The sequence below is a fragment of the Rhinoderma darwinii genome, chromosome 4, assembly GCF_050947455.1.
Source record: "Rhinoderma darwinii isolate aRhiDar2 chromosome 4, aRhiDar2.hap1, whole genome shotgun sequence".
In the NCBI taxonomy this organism is placed as follows: Eukaryota; Metazoa; Chordata; class Amphibia; order Anura; family Rhinodermatidae; genus Rhinoderma; species Rhinoderma darwinii.
This window is the reverse complement of record NC_134690.1, coordinates 62,189,976-62,213,037: the sequence shown is the minus strand read 5'-3', so window position 1 is coordinate 62,213,037 and position 23,062 is coordinate 62,189,976. Positions and strand designations below refer to the sequence as shown.

At 44.0% G+C, this 23,062-nt stretch overlaps 1 protein-coding gene across 1 annotated transcript in view; it reads right to left on the bottom strand.

Moving 5' to 3' along the window:
* The window catches only part of EIPR1 (EARP complex and GARP complex interacting protein 1), a 242,741-nt gene that overhangs the window by 104,623 nt on the left and 115,056 nt on the right, over positions 1-23,062 (bottom strand). Inside the window, exon 4 of the mRNA XM_075863903.1 lies at positions 7,264-7,420. Within this exon, the coding sequence (XP_075720018.1) occupies positions 7,264-7,420 (157 nt within the window). The remainder of the gene's footprint in view (positions 1-7,263; positions 7,421-23,062) is intronic.

Genomic DNA, 23,062 nt, shown 5'->3' with positions numbered 1-23,062 from the left:
GCAGCCGGGGCGTCACTAAGGCTGGGTTCACACACACTATTTACGGACGTAATTCGGGCGTTTTAGCATTGAATTACGTCCGAAAATGCGGCTCAAAAGCGTCGGCAAACATCTGCCCATTCATTTGAATGGGTCTTACGATGTTCTGTGCCGACGGTCATTTTTTTTTACGCGTCGCTGTCAAAAGGCGGCGCGTAAAAAAGTGCCTGTCACTTCTTCAGACGTAAATGGAGCCGTTTTCCATGGACTCCATGGAAAACCAGCTTCAGTTACTTCCGTAATGGACGCAGCAAAAGACGCCTGTACATGCCATTACGGCTGAAATTACGGTGCTGTTTTCTCCTGAAAACAGCACAGTAATTTCAGCCGTAACGGACGCTGCCGTGTGAACATACCCTCAGGGCTTAAAATGTCCGGGAAATAGCCCCAATACATATGTGTCCGCCCAAAAAAAAGTGTGTATATGAGACAGCATAGAATATCTATAGCACTACGACCCTATAAACTATGGATAGGATTAGATACAGTGGCTGAGCAGACAGTATGACACATGATAGGATTAGATACAGTGGCTCAGAAGGCAGTATCACACATGATAGGATTAGATACACAGCTCAGCAGACAGTATCACACATGATAGGATTAGATACAGTGGCCCAGCAGACAGTATCACACATGATAGGATTAGATACAGTGGCTCAGCAGACAGTACCACACATGATAGGATTAGATACAGTGGCTCAGCAGACAGTACCACACATGATAGGATTAGATACAGTGGCTCAGCAGACAGTATCACACATGATAGGATTAGATACAGTGGCTCAGCAGACAGTACCACACATGATAGGATTAGATACAGTGGCTCAGCAGACAGTATCACGCATGATAGGATTAGATACAGGGCTCAGCAGACAGTATCACACATGATAGGATTAGATACACAGCTCAGCAGACAGTATCACACATGATAGGATTAGATACAGTGGCTCAGCAGACAGTATCACACATGATCGGATTAGATATAGGGCCCAGCAGACAGTATCATACATCATTGGATTAGATACACAGCTCAGCAGACTGTATCACACATGATAGGATTAGATACAGGGCCCCGCTCGCTGACATTGCGGCTCCAGCGCTGGACCCAGGATAGGTAAGAATAATAATTTTGCTTCTTTATGTGTTACTGATTATTTTTGTGTTTGTGTTTTTTTTACAGGTTCGGTTGTTCGACTTCGGATTCGAGGACTTCAATGACGGCGTTTTTTAAATTCTCAATAAAATGGTTAATGAGGGTTGTGTTTTTTCTATGTGCTTGTATCTTTTTAAACTTTATTATCACCGCCTTAGTAATGGCCGCTGGCTGATTGACAACCTCCATTACTAAGGCGAGGCTTAATGTTAGCCGATGCAGAGGCTACACTAACCCCCATTATTACCCCGGTACCCACCGCCACCAGGGGTACTGGGAAGAGCCGGGTACAAACCAGTACCCGACCATCTGTAGTGACGGGCAGGCACCGGGGTGGCCGCAGGCTGGTAGTATTAGGCTGGGGAAGGCCAAAAACAGTGGCACCTACCACCCTGGTAATGCTGCCTGCTGCTGCTGTGTTGTATCTGGCTGGTTATGAAAATTGGGGGGGACCCGACATCGTTCTTTCCAATTATTTTTTTATTTTATTTTTTTTAAATGACGTGGGGGTCCCCCCCAGTTTCATAACCAGCCAGATACAATAAAGCAGCAGCAGGCAGCATTACCAGGATGGGAAGGGCCACTGTTTTTGGCCTTTCCCCTCCTGATAATACCAGCCTGCGGCCACCCCAGTGGCCGACCATCACTACAGATGGTCAGGTACTGGATCGTACCCGGCTCTTCCCAGCACCCCTGGTGGCGGTGGGTACCGGGGTAATAAAGGGGGTTAGTGTTAGCCTCTGCATCCGCTAACACTAAGCCCCGCCTTAGCAATGGATGCTGTCAATCAGCCGGCGGCCATTACTAAGGCGGTAGTAATATAGTTTAAAAAAAAAACAAAAAGACATAGAAAAAATATTTTATTGAAATAAAAAAAAAACCCACACAACCCTCATTAACCATTTTATTAATAAAAAAAAAAGCTGTCATCGAAGTAGTCCTGGAATCCGCCGTAGTCCAACGACCGAACCTGTAAGAAAACACACAAAAAATGGATTAGTAACACGTGTGTTAGGGTATGTGCACACACACTAATTACGTCCGTAATTGACGGACGTATTTCGGCCGCAAGTACTGGACCAAATACAGTGCAGGGAGCCGGGCTCCTAGCATTATACTTATGTACGACGCTAGGAGTCCCTGCCTCGCTGCCGGACAACTGTCCCGTACTGAAAACATGTTTTCAGTACGTGACAGTTGTCCTGCAGCGAGCCAGGGACTCCTAGCATCGTACATAACTATAATGCTAGGAGTCCGGCTCCCTGCACTGTGTTCGGTCCGGTACTTGCGGCCGAAATACGTCCGTCAATTACGGACGTAATTAGTGTCTGTGCACATACCCTAAGGCTTAGATACAGGGCCCATGTGTGATACTGTCTGTGGGACCCTGTATCTAAGCCTACCACAAGGTAGGCTTAGATACAGGGTCCAGCAGACAGTAATCTTATACAGTATAAGATTACTGTGTGCTGGGGCCCTGTATCTAAACCTACAGTGTGGTAGGCTTAGATACAGGGCCCAGCAGACAGGATCACGCATGGGCCATGTATCTAAGCCTACCATGTGATTTGCTTAGATACAGGGCCCAGCAGACAGGATCACACAATCTGTGATCCTGTCTCATGGGCCCCCTAAGCCTGATACATCGTAGGCTTAGGGGTTGTGCAGTCCCTTAACATTGATGGCCTATCCACAGGATAGGCCATCAATAGCTGATGTGTCGCCCGGGACCCGCAAATCAGCTGTTTTGAAGGGGCCGCAGCACTCGTACGAGAGCTGCTTCCCCTTCATTTCACTACTCGCCCATACTGTGAATCGCCGACACCGATTCACAGTGTGACCGGAATGAAGTGACAGGAATGAAGGGGAGCAGCTCTCGTACGAGTGCTGCGGCTCCTTCAAAACAGCTGATTGGCGGGTCCCGGGAGTCGGACCCCGCCAGTCAGGGCTAACCTTACCTTCCTCTTCGGCCGCGGCGGGAGTTCTGTAGTCTCGATGCTGTGCGCGGCGGCATAGCGCTGTGACGTCATGCGTGCGCACAGCGCCTGACGTCAGGACCTCCGCTGCGATCCGGAACCAGGAAGGTAAGTAAAGTATGTTACTATAGTAACAGGGGCCCGCGGCCCGAGTTACTATAGAAACTTTTTATTAATGTGGTGCGGGGGGCCGTGGGCCCCCTGGCTTCGGGGCCCGGTCGCAATTGCGACCGCTGCGACCCCTATAGCTACGCCAGTGGATGATCTCATATAACACATATTGTAGTTAGGCAGTGTATCCCTAGAAACCAGCATAAAGACCATCCATTCTGTATTAATTTTTTTAGTATTTTGTTCACAATACTATCAGTCATATATCAAAATGTGTTTGGTCTAACATGCACATATGCCCCTACCACCAATAAAGGGTAATTTTAACTGCTGACACATAAAAGAGCTGTCAGAAGTTGGCATTAGCAGAGAGTTAGGCGTTGAGACCTCCACCAACCGCTAGAACAAATGGGATGTGGTGCTCTGCTGACCGCCATGCTGCTTCAGCTTCCCTCGGAGAGCTGAATTCGGGACATAGTATACGGCCAATATTCAGCTCACCATTAACATGTCTGAGAAAAAGTCTGCGTGCCCACCTTTTACTCCTGTATATTATGTGTCATCAGATCAATGACTACCTACCTTTGCAAGAATGCCAATTTGTAGATTTCCTGCTCCTATTACCCATAGATTTCAATGGGAGGCGGAGAGCGTCATGCTCTTTCTTCCCGGGTTTCCATCTCTGACCTCTTACTGACATCAATGAGAGGCAGAGAAAGCGGTTTTCGCTGCGTTTTTTGCCCGCAGCCAAAAAACGCTGCAAAGAAAGTGCAGGCAGGTCAAAATCTGCCTGCAAAAAACTCAGTGTGAACAAGTGAGATCTGCTCTAACTGAGAACGTTTCATAAGCAGCGAGCAGTAAATACACAATAATACATATAATCGACAAAAAATAAATAAATATGTAATCGATGGACATCACGATTTGCGTCACGTGTGGAAAGGGTTAATGGTTTATGTAAACCCGTCCCTGCTGGGAAGCTAAGCTGTAAACAGAATGCTGTCTTTCCTAGTACTGGCCATTAACAGTGACAAGAGAATGAGATATTTTAAAAATAAAATAGGACAGCAATAAAGGGAAACCATAGGAACAGCGATGTGTTCTCGGCAATTACTTTGCTGCTGGGTCTTTTCCTGTTACCCGCTGAGCAGGTTTTTTTTTTTTTTATTTGTCAGGAAAGTCAAACAGAACAGGTATGAAATGTCACCGCCAGGTACGGGTCTGCATGATCTTACTATACACCTGGGACTATGAGAGGAACATCCGTGTGTCATTATTCTTCTCCTCTCCAGCACTGGTGTAAAAGCAAAATCGAGATCAGAAGCATTGTCTAAGCCAGTAAATGAGGCCACGCGGAGCATTAGTCAAAGGGAGGATGCAACTTATTATGTGGAGGAACTCAGAGGTCATGGCAGCGCCAGTCACCCAAAATGAATTATAAAATGATGGTGCACCACACACACGATTCCCTCCCCACACTTCTTTTGCTCATTGTGTTGCTCGGTTTACGAACCTAATGTACTCTGTACAGTGCTGTCAAAAGGATTTCTTCTACTTGTCACATTTAAATGTTTTAGATCTTCAAACTAATTTTAATATAAGATCAAGACAACACGAGTAAACACAAAGTGAACCTTTAAATGATCATTCCATATATTAATAAAAGATTTATTCAAAACCTATATCACCCATGTAATTGCCCCCTAAACCTAATAATTGGTTGTGCCATCCTTGGGCAGAAACAACTGCAATCAAACATTTGTGACAACTTGTGATAAGACTTTTATATCGCGGTGGAGGAACTTTGGTGCACACTTCTTTGCAGTATGTTTTTTTTCCGGCTACAACGGGAGGTTGTTCGAGTATGATCTGCCCGTTTAAAGTCTAGTCACAACATCTCAATGGGATTCGAGTCAGGACTTTCACTCGGCCACTCCAAAACCTTAATTTTGTTTAATTGAGCCATTCAGAGGTGGACTTGCTTGCGTGGTTCAGATTATTGTTCTGCTGCATAACCCAACTGCATATGAGCTTTAGGTCACAAACTGACAGGCGCATATTCTCCTTCAGGATTGTCCGATAGAGCAGAACTCATCGTTCCGTCAATAATGACAAGTCGTCCATGTCTTGCAGAAACAAAGCAACCGCAGACCATCACGTCCACCACGTTTCACTGTTGGCATGATGTTCTTATGGTGGAATCCGGTGTTCACTTTACGCCAGATGTAAACCATGTCTTTCAAAAGGTTCCACCTTTGACTCCTCAGTCCACAGAAAAATATCCTAAAAGTCTTGGGGGTCATCGAGATGTTTTTTGGGCAAACGAGCCTTTGGATTCTTTTTTTGTCAGCCGTAGTTTGCACCTTGCAACTCTCCCATGGATGCTATTTTTGCCCAGTGTCTTTCTTATTGTGGAATCCTGTACATTGACCTGAACGGAGACAAGTGAGGCCTGCAGCCTAGTAGATGTTCGTCTGGGTTCTCGTGTGACCTTCTGGATGAGTCCTTGGTGAAACTTTGGGCACTCCTGGGAAGGTTCACCACTGTTCCAAGTTTTCTTCATTTGTCGATAATGGCTTGGTAACCCTTTCCAGACTGGTAGATTTCAATGACTTTGTTTGGCATCTGTATTTGAACCTCTTTAGACCATGTCATCATGTGCTGGTTGGTGAGACCTTCTTAGCCGGCTTCACATTACCAGACAGGTTCTATTCAAGTAATATTCAGATTCAACAGGTCTGGCAGTCATCATCCAATTGTCAATTTAATTTGGTTAACTGGTTGATTCAGCAGCTAAGGGGGCAATTACTTTTCACATAGGGCCAGGTAGGGCTGAACAGCATTTTTCTTTTAATAAATGAAATCATCATTAAAAAAAAGCATTTTATGTATACTTGGGTTATCGTGGTCTTATACGAAAAGTAGTTTATTGACCTGAAAACATGCAAGTGTGAAAATATGTAAAAATGGGGAGAAAGTGTGTACTCTATTTTTGCTGGTCACACTTTACTATTTACCTTACCTTTCTTGTACTGTATATGAATACAATTTAAAAAATCCTAAAAGTAAAAGGCCTTGAGGTGTTTTCAAGTGAAAAACTTTTAATATTCTATTCTGCCACTGCAGGGGTGCTGATCTGCATAGCTCCTGGTCAAGGCCATTTCTTGAAGTGCTGGGTGCCATTGCTTTGAAACACTTCATTCTCAGGACACAAATACAATTAACCGCTCTGTTGCATGTTTCCTCCAGGATGAGGAAATGTAATGTGAGCAGTCATTGAGCATCAGAGGTCATCTGGCAGGGGCACTGCGAATGAGGGCACTCTCCTGCTGGGGCACTGTTAATAGGAGGCACTCCCTGACTGGGGCACTGTTAATAGGAGGCACTCCCTGACTGGGGCACTGCTAAAGTGGATCCATCATTTCCACACCCTCTTCAATCTAACATTAGCACCTATTCAGTGGATAGGCGATAAATGTTTTCGATTGGAATAACCCTATAAGCCGTTTGACTGCGGGCTCGGCATTAGAATATGCTGCCCTTAACTTGGGCAGAATATCTTAATGACAGATTCTCTTTAAAGGGAGTATGTCACCACTAAATCATATCAGCGGGTGCTAATGTATCCTGTTCCCTGCACAGTAGGTGACCGGGAGCGCTGTTCTGCATGAAAAAACAACACATATTGTATGCGTTCATGGAATTCTATAGGGCTCAGCGCATGACAAAGGTGTTCAAAGTACACCAAAGAGAAAATGCACCTCATGCCTTGCACTAGGTATAACAGTGTATCAGTTGTTCCTTTAAATAAGTGCCACTAATGTGAGTATCAACCTTTTACAGAGAAAAAAAAAACACGAAGTGTTCTCCTGTATATTGGAGAAGCAACCCATTTGGATATTCATATCTTCCGCATTACTCGCAGATCATTCTTGTAAAACTCTTGAAGTGATATGCTGTTTGATACATGCAGAACATTACCAGGCCATATTGCTTTGGGCGTCGCTGTCAAGGTGACACAGAAGCTCCAAGGTTTGGGTGTTGTTTGATGAATCATCGGGGACTTCATGACTCCCTGCCTGCAGTTCCTTTGGTATCCTCCACACAGCCGCACAAGATGTGACTTTACTGTCTGAAACTGAGAAACAGAGAGAAAAAAACCCAGATCAGAAGATGTAGCGCACACTTGGAATGACTGCACTCGCACGAAGCACAGGAGCCATGCACAGCTGTTGCTTGAAATATTTAAGGCCTCAATTTTTAATAAGCAGCAGAATGCAGAGAGGAGATAGAGGGGAAAAGCCTGAAGTCGCCAATCACTATATTGCAGAACTCGTAATTTGCATATGTTTAACCCAGTTTCTCCATGTTCTGAAGCCAGTGTTTATGTCTTGATGAAAATTTAATTCTTCTGGGGGGGGGTGAAGAGGAACAGAATTTCTAACCATCATCCTTATTTTTGTTATGCAAATGAAGGCAAATGCTAAATTGGCTCTTGTCAAGCAAATGCTTTGTATAAGAGTTATAACTCAATTACTACCCGAATATTCAAAAAAAAAAAAAAGTGCACACACACAATAACACGGACTTGTACAAAGCTTACACACAATTGAAATTGGCAAACTAAGAATTAAAAAAATTAGTTTTTTTTCTTCAAGATACATTCCCCACCCCCACCCCATTAAAATTTGAGGAAAAATTTATGTTGGTCAATATAAAATTATTTTGTAATAAAGGAGATCAATGCAACTAAAGAGCAGGGGGAATATCTATAAGCTAGATCTATATCTTTGTACCCCGATCTACAGCCTCAGTCCAATTTACAGACTGCCACAAATAGTGGTTTGTTAAGAACTCATACGGACAACCCAAGGAAAAACTAAATTGCCTAAAACCTCCATGTCAACACTTTGAATTGCAATATATACCATATAATTCAGACAAATCAAGAATATAATCTTGCTAAAAAGCCTGCACATCTTAGGCCTTGTTCACATGGAATTTTCACGCTGATTTAGACATGTTTTCGTGTAACAAACCTCCCATTGATGTAAATCCGAATCTGCCCCATTGTCAAGAATTTAGAGTGGGCAAAATAGCAAACTGACTCGGTAAAAAGAAAAAAAAAAAAAGTGACATATCCTCTTGATACAGTTTCCTCAGCGCATACCACCGCAAAAATGGTAATAATCTGCGTGTGCGGAAAAAGCGTCTGCAAACTGTCAAGCCGTACCAGAAATGCGAGCATCTGCCTCCGATTTCTGCCATGGAATATCGGCAGAATACCCGTTGGATTTTCCCACTGGAAAAATCTGTTGCGTGAACTTACCCATAAAGACCACAGTAAGAGGAGCCCCCGTAATGCAAGACACTCCCCGATTGTTTCCTGATCGGGCATGGCACTTCTAAATCGTCAGATCAGAGAGAATCCTTGCCTGGCCCTAATCAGTATGATCAGCACAGGGCAGGAGGAGAAGCAAAATGCAGAGACTACACAGTGCAGGACAACTTGCTGGAGCCTGGAGAGGCGAGTAAGCCACGGGCAACCTGGTATTATTTTATCCTAGACCACAAGGGAAGAAAGGGCAGGTCAGGCAGAGTGAAAAAGTGACAATCTACAAGCGTGGTCACTTATTGCAGGTGGTAGATGAAGATTGAACAGTAGAACTATGTAAAAACTAGGCACACCCTATTTTACCCCATTCCACCAGGGAGCAAATTATAAAACCCCTCACATACCCTTCGCCACCAGGAATTTACCCCTAAATTTACCCTAGACCACCAGGGAATAAAATATGAACCCCCTCAGATACCCTAGACCAGTGATCCCCAACCACCGGGCCGCGGACCAATACCGGGCCGCAGAGCATTTGGTACAGGGCCGTGGTATCTGGTATCCGCCCCGGTGGTCTCAGAGAATTCCGGGCGAAAAACCGCACCAAACTGTGGTAGTGTTTTTCGCCCGGAATGTCCGCTGTGGAAAACTGCTAAGCAGGCCTCCTGGGATGACGTTTCTTCCCAGGAGACCGATGCAGCCTGAGATTGGCAGCAGCGGCGTTCACTTGGGATGAAACGTCATCTTAGGAGGCCGGCCCTCTAACGTCAGGCCGGCCTCCTGGGATGACGTTTCATCCCATGTGACCGCCGCTGGTCCCAGTTCCAACTGCATCTGCAGCCTTAGGATGCAGATATAGTTGAATTGAATGCTGGAGCAAGAGTGATAGCTCATGGCCTCAGCATTCACTTTGGCGTGAGCAGCTCGACGCAGGCAGGCATGATGTTGTGACGTCATCGCACCTGTCTGCGTTGAGTCACTCATAGCACAGACCGGAGGAGAAGGATCCTCCACCCATCATGGGAACGGGGATAGGTAAGTAATTATGTTATTTTTTATTAGGCACATATGGGGGCATTATACTGGGTATGGGAGGGGGGCTGATACGGTGGCAGCTATGGGAGAATTTTACTGTATGGGGAAGCTAAGGAGGGCCTTATACAGTATGGGAGGCCTTATACTCTATAGGGGGAATTATACAGTATGGGGGCATCATACTGTGGGGCAGCTATAGGGAGCATTATACTTATATGTTCAGCTGTGGGGGGCAGCCATGGGGGGTATTATACTGTGAGGGGGCAGCTTTGAGGAACATTATATTGTATGTGGCAGCTATGGGGAGCTTTATACTGTGGGGGCAGCTATGGAGAGCATTATACTATTGGGCATTATACTGTGTGGGGGCATCTATGGGGCATTATAATTTGAGGGCATCCATGGGGACTGTTGGGCATAGGCGCGGGCAGGGATAGGGGGGCCCAAGTTGAATTCTTGCACGAGGGCCCATGAGCCTTTAGCTACGCGCCAACAAATAAGCATTTACGCAAATACAATTGACTTTCTGAGCATTTTTTCATCTCAGTATTTACGCAGAGTGTGGGTGAGAGTTATTTTATCTCATCCACTTTGCTGCTACTATTTTCCGCAGCATAATACAGGTATTATAATACAGGTATTATAATACAGGTACTCCATATTTACGCAATGTGTGAGCTGACTCTAACCCCCGCCGGACCCTGGAAAAATTTTCTTGCATCAAACTGGTCCTCGTGCAAAAAAGGTTGGGGACCACTGCCCTAGACCACAAGGTATAAAACAAACTTTTACCCTAGAACACCAGGGGAAAAAATCTGAACCCCTCCTACTATTTTAGACCACCAATGTGGGGAGAGTCCTCTATACTAACAGAGTTAATGACATTAACCCCTTCCCTACCTTAAACCACCAGAGAAGTTTTAATAAGTATGTATTCTTTTCTTTTTTTTTTTTCTATACCTGGGTACGTCCTATATAGTCCGGTTCATCTTATAGTCTGATAAATATGGTATATGTGGCAGTTAACGGATTTCGTGTTTTTTTTTTTCGCTCTAGTGGCTTAGTTGCTTGTGGTTTATAATCATTCTTTCCTTGTAGTGGAAAGCAGCTCTCCATGCACTGACGTCCTGGTGGACTTGTGTTTCATACATAGCAGACAGTCCATTAAACTGCCTCTCTGTGTTAGGGCTTATTCAGACGACAGGAAAAGTCAGCCGTGGGACGGACGTACTTTTTAATGGCCGTCTCACGTCTACATTAAAATTATAGTTATTTTAATGGATCGTGTGACATGTCCTATTTGTGCCCCGTTTTCCCGGATCCCTCAATAGACTCAAGTCCCAGAGGGATCCGTGAAAACGGGTCTCGTCCGGGTGCAAACCAGCAGTGAAAATTTGACACCCGGTCGTGTGAATATAAGGTTACACAGGCTTGTTTGCTTTAACGTAATCCCTACTGTACCTATATGCAGCATCAATAACACAGGAGGCACATCAATGTTATAAGAAGACTGCTTCAGGACTGTGGATCTTGGTCTATGATAACTGCTGTTGGTCCGTTTTTTGTTTTTTTGAGGTTTTAAGAGGAAAACATCGCTACCTTTTTAAAATCACCCAAAATTCTTTAAAAATGTTTAACATAAAAACTTGATTTCAACAAATTCATCAAAAAATAACCTACATTGTCCAACGCAGACAGCCCCTTTAAAGGCAATCTGTTTTTGTTAGAATGTTCCCCTGACGATATGCACATCACAAGGTGTCCTGCTGCTGAAATCCCTCAATGATCAGCTTAATCTGTGAGGGAACTCAGTGGCCAGTGTTTAATTTCCCTGCAGCACCACCACAGGGGAAATGAAGCATTACAAATCAATGGGCTCTCTGTGTAATGCATGGACAAACTGGGTCTTCCAGACAAGGAATCTCTTTATTGCTGTTCTCTGCTCTGGCTTATAGACGAAGGTCCTTAACAGGGACCGCTCTCTATTAACTCAGAATTCCCAAGTATTTGGAAGTGCGTTTTCTAGAACAGAAACATAAATCAATACAAGTGATTCAGGCTCCCAGCTCCAAATCCTGGAAAACCCTTAGAAGAAAAAAAAAGATGCAAGGCTAATATGCAGTCAGCGGACTCTCTGGGTCATAGGTGTAAACAAGAAGTTGTACAACAACCAAAGAAACTATGCAAAAATTTACTTCTAATGAAAATAATTCCCAGTAAATATAAGTCCCTTCGAAAGACAACTTCCATAGTGTCTTTAGTGTCAGTTGCAATCTCAAAAAAATGGGACAACCTCTCCCCAATGATAGATCTGCCCTGTATTCAATCCCTTTTTATGTCTCTTTGTCATATTCAGCCTATGTCCAGCTCTTTATCTATCATGAAATCCCCTTGTGTAGCAAGCAGTATAGCAAACACCATCAATGGCCGGCAAATGTGAGCTCCAGTCACGTACATTATAATCATGATGAAAATTATAATGATGAAAAATGCTTATTGCTGGCGCCTACCATGAATTAGGAATAGGAAGTTGAAGATTTGGACAAACATATACTGGTATGCCAACCCCCCCCCCCCCCCCTTCCCTTTATTTCTCTCGCTCCGGCAGAAAGGATTAAAGGGTTTTGTGTTGAATATTCTACATGAAGAATATGCTGGATAACCGGCCTGGATTCTGATTATAGCTGTGCGGGGACTCGTTAGCTGGCATTACCACTCACAGCTGTTCAATCATCCGCCTTTTGTTCCTTACAGCCCCTCATGCTGGGTAACCCTATGACTGCCAGACGCCGCTCTGCTCAATGCATTTGTGGTCTGGAGCTCTTGCAGAGCTGGCGGGGTGGCGGAATGCAAGAGCTAAGCAATTTTCTGTGGATGCGGTCTAATCTTATCCACATTACAGCAGTGAGGGGTGGATGGCAAAGCGGCACTCCAGTTTATACAAAGAGCAGGTACAACATATACTTCTATTTCTTTTTCATTGCAGTGTCTAAACTAGTTCTGCTAAAAAAGCTAAATCTCTTAAAATGCGCGACAGGTAAGGATTTTCATACTGTTCTGACATCTATTCACAAACCTGATTTCTGCTGTTCAACCTGATGTAGATTAGTTTGGATGGCGAGGATCTAAACTACACGCAGGGTTGAAGGAATTTTGAAAAAGGTTAAAAGGGGTTGTCCAGGTTGGGGGCTGTTTTTTTTTATACTGATGACCAACCCACAGGATAGGTCATCAGTATATAATCGGTGGGGGTCCGACACCCGGACCCCGCACCGATCAGCTATTCTGGCTGCTTCCGGGCGCCAAAAGTTATGCAGGGCCAGTGCCAGAAGCAGATGGCTCCATACACTGCATAGCGGCCGTGCAGGGTTACTGCAGCTCTGCTCCTATTCGCTTGAATAGGAACAGAGATGCAGTACCATACAGTGGTCAGAGCCATCTGCTTCCGGCACCGACCCTGCATAGCTTCTGGCGCCTGGAGGCCGCTGGAATAGCCGATTGGTGCGGGGTCAAGGTGTCGGACCCCCACGATCATATCCTGATGACCTATCCCTTTAAGTAAACGGACTCCCAACCCCAGGAAACGCCCTGTACCAGTAGGCCCTTACCTGAGGGAGTATAGCGACTTGTAGTGGCGGTTTACTGAAAGCCTTCTCCCATGGAAGTGAATAGACGAAGGCTGTAATACTGTGAACCGCGGCTACAATTGTGTCGGCGATTCACAGTTAAATAAAATCAGCTGATCGGCGATGGTGCTGGGAGTCGGACCCCAATCGAACCGAGAATGATAGACCATCAATTTTTTGAAACTAGACATCTCCTTTAATTCAGTCATAAAATGAGCCTCAAAAGAATTGCACGCGTCAAGTATATTACATACCATATATCTTATATGACCTAGACACATTTTATGTCTACAGTATTCCTACAGTTCTGAATTGTGCCAAGAACCAGTAGTGTGGCGAAGGGTCGTAAAACGTGTCACTTAAAAAAAAAAGGCACACGTCTTTAATATCACAAAATATTGGTATATGTATACTAGCCACAAAATGAATATGTCAATAGCTTCAGAAACCACATGTAGAATATGTGTGAAGAATTTATGACCAAAGTTCAGCACTTTTACCTCAACCTATCAATGTCTGTTCATCAAAATCTGGAAGTGCGTATCAACGGCTCATGAGGCTGCAGTCTGATCTCCTGGTCTCCTTTATCAAATTACAAGTCTGCTTCATTACATTTGTATCATTCCTGAGATCTACTTCCACCTTCACCCCATCAGTGTGACTGTCCTCCTGTTGTCACACTCCTGCTTCCTGCTGGGTGAAGTAAGATCCGTACAGAGCCAGACAAGCCGAGCTTACTCTGTGCAGAAATGGCTATTACCACCCCCCCCCCCCCAAAAAAAAAAAACAGGAAATTATAGTTCAATAACGTTATTGAGCAGAAAAGACCTGGCAGGAGAGTACCTAGTTATTTTGTTTACAGGGTCAGCTACTTAGGCCTCATGCACACGAACGTGCTTTTGCGGCCGCAATTCCCCCAAAAATCCACAGGAGAATTGAGGCCCCATTCATTCCTATGGGGCCATGCACACGACCACGGTTTCCACGGTCCGTGCATGGCCCAGGAGCCCGCACCGCAGAAAGAACGGGCATGTCTTATTACGGCCGTGTTCTGCGATCCACCTCATTGAAAATAATGGGTGCAGCCATGTGCACGGCCCGCGGCTGACAGTCTGCTGCCGGCTGACCCGAAAATCACGGCCGTGCACATGGCTACGGTCGTGTGCATGAGGCCTTACCGTTCTGTTAGGTGTCCATTGCTTTTTAAATGAATGAATAGCGAACTCTATAGTTCAACCAACATATCAGCCAATAGAAATGGTTTTCTCCATGCTTGTCAGGGTAGAAACAGAGTCTCTACACTAGCATGGCATTTGTGATTATATTGTTAGCTGCCAGAGGAGAAGGAGACTGAAACTGCTTAGGTTCCCTCGACCAGCAGCACAGATTAGCAGCAGCACTAAGGGGTACCACGGCAAATTATATTGTTTTATGGTAACATGGTTACCCATCCGTTAGAATGAACAACATGTAATACTACATTTTCAGAGCCCGCTGTAGGGGAAATGAGAGGACGATTGCAGCTTCTCAGAGATCACTGGGGTGGCTTCATCATAAGATGGACTTAAAAAAAACATTATGTTATGTATATATATATATATACACGCACGCACGTATACACAGATAGGTCCAGAATTATTTGGACAGTGACACAAGTTTTGGCATTTTAGATGTTTACAAAAACATATTGAATACACAGTTATATAATCAATATGGGCTTAAAGTGCAGACTCTGAGCTTTAATTTGAGGGTATTCACATCCCAATTTGAGGAAGGGTTTAGGAATTGCAGCTCTTTAATATGTAGCTGCCTCTTTTTCAAGGGACCAAAGGTAATTGGACAATTATCTCAAAAGCTATTTAATGGGCTGCATGGGCTATTCCCTCGTTAATCCATCATCAATTAAGCAGGTAAAAGGTCTGGAGTTGATTACGAGTGTGGCATTTGCATTTGGAAGCTGCAGACTTACCATCTGACGGCATCGGCCATGGACGTCTGTGTTCCCGGCGGCATCTCTCTCCAGGAAGACGCCGGCACTCACTTCTGGGTTCTGTGACTGGTTCCCGCAGGGTGTGCGCACACACACAAACACACACACACACGGCCTTAAAGGGCCAGTAGGCGTCCGGCTGTCTATTATCAGTAATTAGCCCAGAATGCTGCTGGACTGTAAAAGGGGATCTGCCCACTTGTTCCTTGCCTGAGCGTTGTTGTATACCTAAAGTTTGTCTTCCAAATAGTCTCCCAGTGTTTTCCAGTTCCCAGTGTTACCCGTTCCTGCTGCCTGTACCCTGTATCCCGTGTGATCGTATCTACTGTGTCATCTACAGTGAAAGTCAAGTTGTGTCTTCCGCTGCATCTACTGTGCCATCTACGGTGAAAGTCAAGTTGTGTCTCCGCTATGGTCTACATTGCCTCAGGTAACCATTCTGGACTATAGACATTGTTTTGTACCTAGTTGGCCAGCTGGCATCCCACTATGTGGTACGGCCCAGTGGGTCCACACCCCGCGTCGTGACACTGTTGCTGTGAACCCACAACATGAGGTCAAATGAGCTCTCAATACAAGTGAAATAGACCATCGTTAGGCTGAAAGAAATGAAGAAATCCATCAGAGAGACACTGGCACCCCGTGTGCATCGCAGGGTGCCGATGGTTTCTATGGCAGCCTGGGGGCCTAAAAAAGGCCCCCAGGTCTGCCTTTAGTGACTGCCTGTTAGGCCATACCCTGACAGGCATAATACACTTCAATACAGAAGTATTGAAGTGTATACTGTGCGATCTTTTGATTGTAATTATAAAAGTCTTCTAGTGGGACTAAAAAATTTAATTAAAAAAAAGTTTGAAATAAATAAATGTCCCAAGTAAAAAACAACTTAAAAACCCACTTTTCCCCCTTAAAAAATACTTTATTATAAAAAAAAAAGCAAAACGTTACTCATATTTGATATCGTTCCGTCCGTAACGAACCCAACTATAAAACGATTACATTATTTAACCTGCTCGGTGCACGCCATAAAAAATAAAATAAAAAAACTATAAAATACCAGAATTGCTGTTTTCTGTTCACCCTACCTTCAAAAAAATGTGATAAAAATGATCAAACAGTCGCATGTACACTAAAATGATACCAATAAAAACTAAGGCCTCATGCACACGACCGTAGCCATAAGCACGGCCGTGATTTTCAGGTCGGCCGGCAGCAGACTGTCAGCCGCGAGCCGCCCGCAGATCGCGGGCCATGCACATGGCTGCGGCCATTATTTTCAATGAGCCCGGACCGCAGAAGACGGCTGTAATAAGACATGTCTGTTCTTTCTGTGGTGCGGGCTACCGGGCCATGCACGGAGCGTAAAGACTACGGTCGTGTGAATGGCCCCATAGAAATGAATGGCGCCGCAATTCTCCCATGCATTTTCGGGAGAATTGCTGCCGCCAAAGCACTTTCGTGTGCATGGGGCCTAAAAATTGTCCTGAAAAAAACAAAAACTGCCCTCATACAGCTGCATCGGACAAAAAAAAAAAAAAAAAAAATGTTATGGCCCCCAACATATGGTAACACAAAAACAAATCATTTTGAAAAAAGTGTTTTTACAGTGTTAAAATAGGAAAACAAAAAAAAAACCTATAGAAATTTGGTATTGCTGCAATCATAAAGACCGCTGAATAAAGTTATTATGTTATTTATACCACACGGTAAATGGCGTAAAATGAAGATGCAAAAAAAAAAAAATTGCTAAATTTCTGTTTTTCTTCCAGTACCCCACTAAAAAAGTTAATCAATAAATTATATGTACCCTAAAATGGTGCTATTATAAAATATAACTTGTCCCGCAAAAAAAAAAAAGTCCTTATACAGCTCTTTGAATGCGACGATGGAAAAACTTAAAAAAATGCTTAGTCAATAAGGTTTAACCCCTTCCCGCTCCTGGACGTACTATTAGGTCATGGTAGCTGTATCGTTCGCGCTCCATGACCTAAATAGTACGTCACAGAAGTAACGGCCCTTTCGGCAGTCTTCCCCACACATACAGGAGCTGTGACAGCTGCTGTCTCGTACAGCAGTTACCGCAGCTCCTATAGCGGGGACCGATCGCTGTGTTACCGCTGATTAACTCCTTAAAAGCTGCGTTCAATAGTGATCGCGGCTTTTTAGGGGTTAAGCTACCATCGCCGGCCTGCTACACGATAGCGGCTGGCGATGGTGACTATGGCAACCGGACACCTAACAATGGTGTCCGGCAATGCCAGCGAAGGAAGCCTAGTGGGTCCTGACAAAGTCAGGACCCACTATGCTTGCAGTCAGTGAGTAGCTGACAGCTCCAATACACTGCACAACGCATGTAATGCAGTGTATTAGGTAAGCGGTCAGGGCCTCCTGCCCTCAAGTCCCCTAGTGGGACAAAGTAATAAAGTTTAAAAAAAAAAGTTTAAAAAAAAGAAGATGTGTGAAAATAAAAGTTTTAAAAAGGTGATAAAAGTAAAATCCCCCTTTTCCCTTATCAGTCCTTTATTATTACTAAATATAAATAAACTATACATAATTGGTATCGCCGCGTACGTAACGGCCTGAACTACAAAATTATTTCATTATTTATCCCGCGCGATGAACGCCGTAAAAGAAAATAATAATAAACCGTACTAGAATCACAATTGTTTGGTCACTTCACCTCCCAAAAAATGGAATAAAAAGAGATCAAAAAGTCGCATGTGCCTAAAAATGGTCCTGATCGAAACTAAAGTTCATTACGCAAAAAATAAGTCCTCGCATGGGATTCTTGATGGGAAAAATAAAAAAAAAAGTTCTGGCGCTTAGAATAAGGTAACACAAAAAGTGAATGATTTTTTTACAAAACGTATTTTATTGTGCAAACGCCATAAGACATAAAAAAAACTATAAACATCTGTTATCGCCGTAATCGTATCGGCCCGCAGAATAAAGTAAATATGTCATTTATAGCGCACGGTGAACGCTGTAAAAAATAAAAAACAATAGTAGAATTGCTGATTTTTAGTCACCACGCCACTTAAAAAATAGAATAAAAACTGATCAAAAAATCACATGCACCCCATGAAAACTACAATGAATTCCTCAAGGGGTCTAGTTTCCAAAATTGGGTCACTCTTTGGGGATTTCCACTGTTTTGGCATCACAAGACCTCTTCAAACCGGACATGGTGCCTAATAAAATGGAGGCCTCAAAATCCACTAGGGGCTCCTTTGCTTCGGAGGCCGGTGTTTCAGTCCATTACCGCCCTAGGGCCACATGTGGGATAATTCTCAAAACGGCAGAATCTGGGCAATAAATATAGCGCTGCGTTTCTCTGGTAAAACCTTTTGTGTTATAGGAAAAAAATGGTATAAAAAGGATTTTCTGACAAAAAAAAATAAATGTAAATTTCATCTCTACTTTGCTCTAAATTCCTGTGAGACACCTAAAGGGTTAATAAACTTTCTAAATGCTGTTGTGAATACTTTGAGGGGTCTAGTTTCTACAATGGGGTGTTTGATAGGGGTTTCTAATATATGGGCCCCTCAAAGCCACTTCAGAACTGAACTGGAACCTAAAAAAATAAATAAATGAGGCAATACGTCGCTTCTTTCATTATACTGATAAGGAGCCGTGCCCACCCCGAGATGACCCCGGTTTTGACCGTTTGTATAAACAGAGACCCCTATTAGACCGTTTCAGTGCCCGGTTTTCCCAAGCATACACCCCCGAGAAGTGTATTTCTATTGACGAGTCCTTGGTACATTTTAAAGGGAGGGTTCAATTCCGCGAGTACCTGCCGGGTAAGAGGGCAAGGTATGGCGTGAAGATGTATGAGAGTGCATCAGGGTATACCTACAGATTTAGGATATATTAAGGGAAGGACAGCAGTATTCAGCCCCCAGAATACCCCCCTTACTGGGAGTTAATGCAAAAATTGGGTGGGATTTGGTGCACCCACTGCTGGACCAGGGTTACCAACTCAACCTGGATAACTTTTATACCAGCGTCCCACTCTTCAACAGCCTCGCTTCCAGAAGTCCTGCGGCATGCGGCACTGCTAGAAGAAATCTGAGAGGCCTCCCTAAGACTCTGCAGGGCAAACACTCAGAAGGGGTGAGAGCGGGGCACAATCTAGCTGCAGCATATTGTGTGTCAAGTACAAGAGAGATGTCAATGTATTGACAACAATACATGGCCACACCAGTACCCATGTACCTGTACGAGGTACCATTACAGAGACCCCCAAACCAGACTGCATCCTGGACTACAATAGGTACATGGGAGGGGTGGACTTGTCATGTCAAGTCCTGAAGCCCTACAGCGCCATGCGGTGTGGTAGAAGAAGCTGGCCGTGCACATCATTATCAAGAACCTAATCTTTAGGGACCAAGGGGGCACCCAGTACTTGTGGAAGCGAGGCCACAAGCATCGTACCAGGGCAACACTTTACAGAAGAAGTTCCCCGAACTGGCAAGAAGGGAAAAAGTCAAAAGAGGTGCAAAGTCTGCTATAAGAGGGGGATAAGGGAGGACACAAGATATCAATGTGACACGTGTCCCGAAAAACCAGGGCTCTGTATGAGAGGGTTTTAAAATTGACCATACATCCCTTAGATTTTTAATCTACCCTGATGCCCTCCGCACAGCTTATCCCCCTCATCTTTCCCTTCTGAGCCCTGCTGTGTGCCCAGGCAGCTGATAACAGACACATGTAGGGTAGTGCCGTACCCAGGAGAACCCACATTACAGTTTATGGGGTGTATATCTCTGGTGGCGCATGCTGGGCACAATATATTAGACACTGACATGGCATATATATAGAAAAAATTGCAAATCTCACTCTGCACCATCTGCTGCGCATTATCTTTTAAACCGTACCTGTGGGGTCAAAATGCTCACTACACCTCTAGATGAATGTCTTAAGGGGTGTAGTTTTTAAAATGGGGTCACTTCTCGGGGGTTTCAACTGTACTGGTACCTCAGGGGCTTCTGCATACATGAATTAGCACCAGAAAAGCTCCAGTAGGCCAAATGGTGGTCCTTTCCTTCGGAGCCCATGGGCCCAAACGGCAGTTTATCACCACAAATGAGGTATTGCCGCACTCAGGACAAATTGGGCAACAAAATGGGGTATTTTATTTCTTGTGAAAATAAGACATTTTATCAAAAATGACATCTTATTGGAAAAAATGTAATTTTTTACATTTCACAGCGCAATTCAAATATGTGCTGTGAAAAAACTGTGTGGTCAAAATGGTAACAACCACCATACATGAATTCGTTGAGGGGTGTAGTTTCCAAAATGGGGGTCACTTTTGGGGGATTCCTACTGTTTTGGCACCTCAACACCTCTTCAAACCTGGCATGCTGCCTAAAATATATTCTAATAAAAAAGATGCCCCAAAATGCACTAGGTGCTTCTTTACTTCTGGGGCTTGTGTTTTAGTCCACGAGCACACTAGAGCCACATGTGGAACATTTCTAAAAACTGCAGAATCTGGTCAATACATATTTAGTAGTGTTTCTCTGGTAAAACCTTCTGTGTTACAGAAAAAAAATGGAATAAAATTGAAATTCAGTAAGAAAAATGAAATTTGCAAATTTCACCTCGACTTTGCTTTAATTCCTCTGAAATTCCTAAAGGGTTAAAAAACTTTCTAAATGCTGTTTTCAATACTTTGAGGGGTCTAGTTTTTAAAATGGGGTTTCTAATACATAGGCCCCTCAAAGCCACTTCAGAACTGAACAGGTACCTTAAAAAAAAAGCTTTTGAAATGTTCTTAAAAATATGAGAAATTGCTGGTTATGTTCTAAGTCTTGTAACGTCCAAGAAAAATAAAAAAATGTTCAAAAAACGATGCCAATCTAAAGTAGACATAAGGGAAATGTGAACTAGTAACAATTTTGGGGGGTATAACCATCTGTTTTACAAGCACATGCATTTCAATTCAGAAAAATTCTATTTTTTCAAAATTTTCTCAAAATGTTGCCGTTTTTCACAAATAAACACTGAATATATCCACCAAATTTTACCACTAACATAAAGCCCAATGTGTCACGAGAAAACAATCTCAGAATCGCTTGGATAAGTCTAAGCAGTCCGAAGTTATTACCACATAAAGTTAAATATGTCAGATTTCAAAAATGGGCTCCGAGCCCTAAGGCCAAAACAAAGCTGCGTCCTTAAGGGGTTAAAATACCTTCAGTATTAAGGGGTTAATGGTGATGATAATGGCTAACAGTTAATGAAAACTCAAAATTTAGTGTCTCAGAAAATTAGAATTTCAAAAAATGATTTTTAATACTGAAATGTTGGCCTACTGAAAAGTTTGTACAGTATATGCACTCAATACTTGGTCGGGGCTCCTTTTGCATGAATTACTGCATCAATGCGGCGTGGCATGGAGGCGATCAGCCCGTGGCACTGCTGAGGTGTTATGGAAGCCCAGGTTGCTTTGATAGCGGCCTTCAGCTCGTCTGCATTGTTGGGTCTGGTGTTTCATCTTCCTCTTGACAATACCCCATAGATTCTCTATGGGGTTTAGGTCAGGTGAGTTTGCTGGCCAATCAAGCACAGCGATTGTAATGTCGGGGTAGGGAGACAGACAGGTGAGCCCTAATCTACCCGCCACTCAGTCCCTGCCTACTTGCACGGCCCGTCCTAGGCGACGGCATAAAACTGGGCGACGGTCCCTACGCTCAATAAGTGCACTACAGACAAACAGACAAGGGTACACAGAAGCTAAGGGATATGGGGCAGTTGCCCACGGCAACACCGTGAGCAACAAGAGTAGTGAACGTTCCGAGTCAAACCAGGAGTGTACAAGGTACCAAACGCAGAGCAGGAGCGTAGTCCGTAAAGCCAGGGTCAATTTGAAGCAGAGGTCAATAGTACTAGCAGGAACAGCAGAGCCAGGAAACAAGACAGAATCACAGGCAAAGGAAGAGCAGGAAATGAAGGTATAAATAGACAGGGGACGGGAGCTAGCTCCGTCTGGCCGGGCTGTGATAGGTTCTCCCACTCCTCAGCCTACCAGCCTGAGTGGTAGAAGATTGAGTCACTCTATCAGACCTAGGAGCAGATGCAGACTGATTAACTACGGGCGTCGACACAGAAGCGGTGTCTGGCAGATCCTTTACAGCGATACTGTGGTTATTAAACCAGGTATTGGTACATTTGGCAGTGTGGGCAGGTGCCAAGTCTTGCTGGAAAAAGACGGCTGCGTTAACTCTGGACTTGATATAACACAGTGGACCAACACCAGCAGATGACCTGGCCCCCAAACCATCACTGACTGTGGAAACTTCACACTGGACCACAAGCAACTTGGATTTATGCCTCTCCACTCTTCCTCCAGACTCAGGGTCCTTGATTTCCAAATGAAATGCAAAATTTACTTCTTTCATCAGAAAACAGCACTTAGACCCACTGAGAAACGAACTAAAGGCTGCTATGAAAGCAACCTGGGCTTCCATAACACCTCAGCAGTGCCACGGCCTGATCGCCTCCATGCCACGCCGCATATATATATATATACACACACACACATATATATATATATATATATATATATATATATATATTACACACGCACTACCATTCAACAGTTTAGGGTCACTTAGAAATTTCCTTATTTTTGAAAGAAAAGCAGTTTTTTTCAATGAAGATAACATTAAATTAATCAGAAATACACTCTATACATTGTTAATGTGCTAAATGACTATTCTAGCTGCAAACGTCTGGTTTTTAATGCAATATCTACATAGGTGTATAGAGGCCCATTTCCAGCAA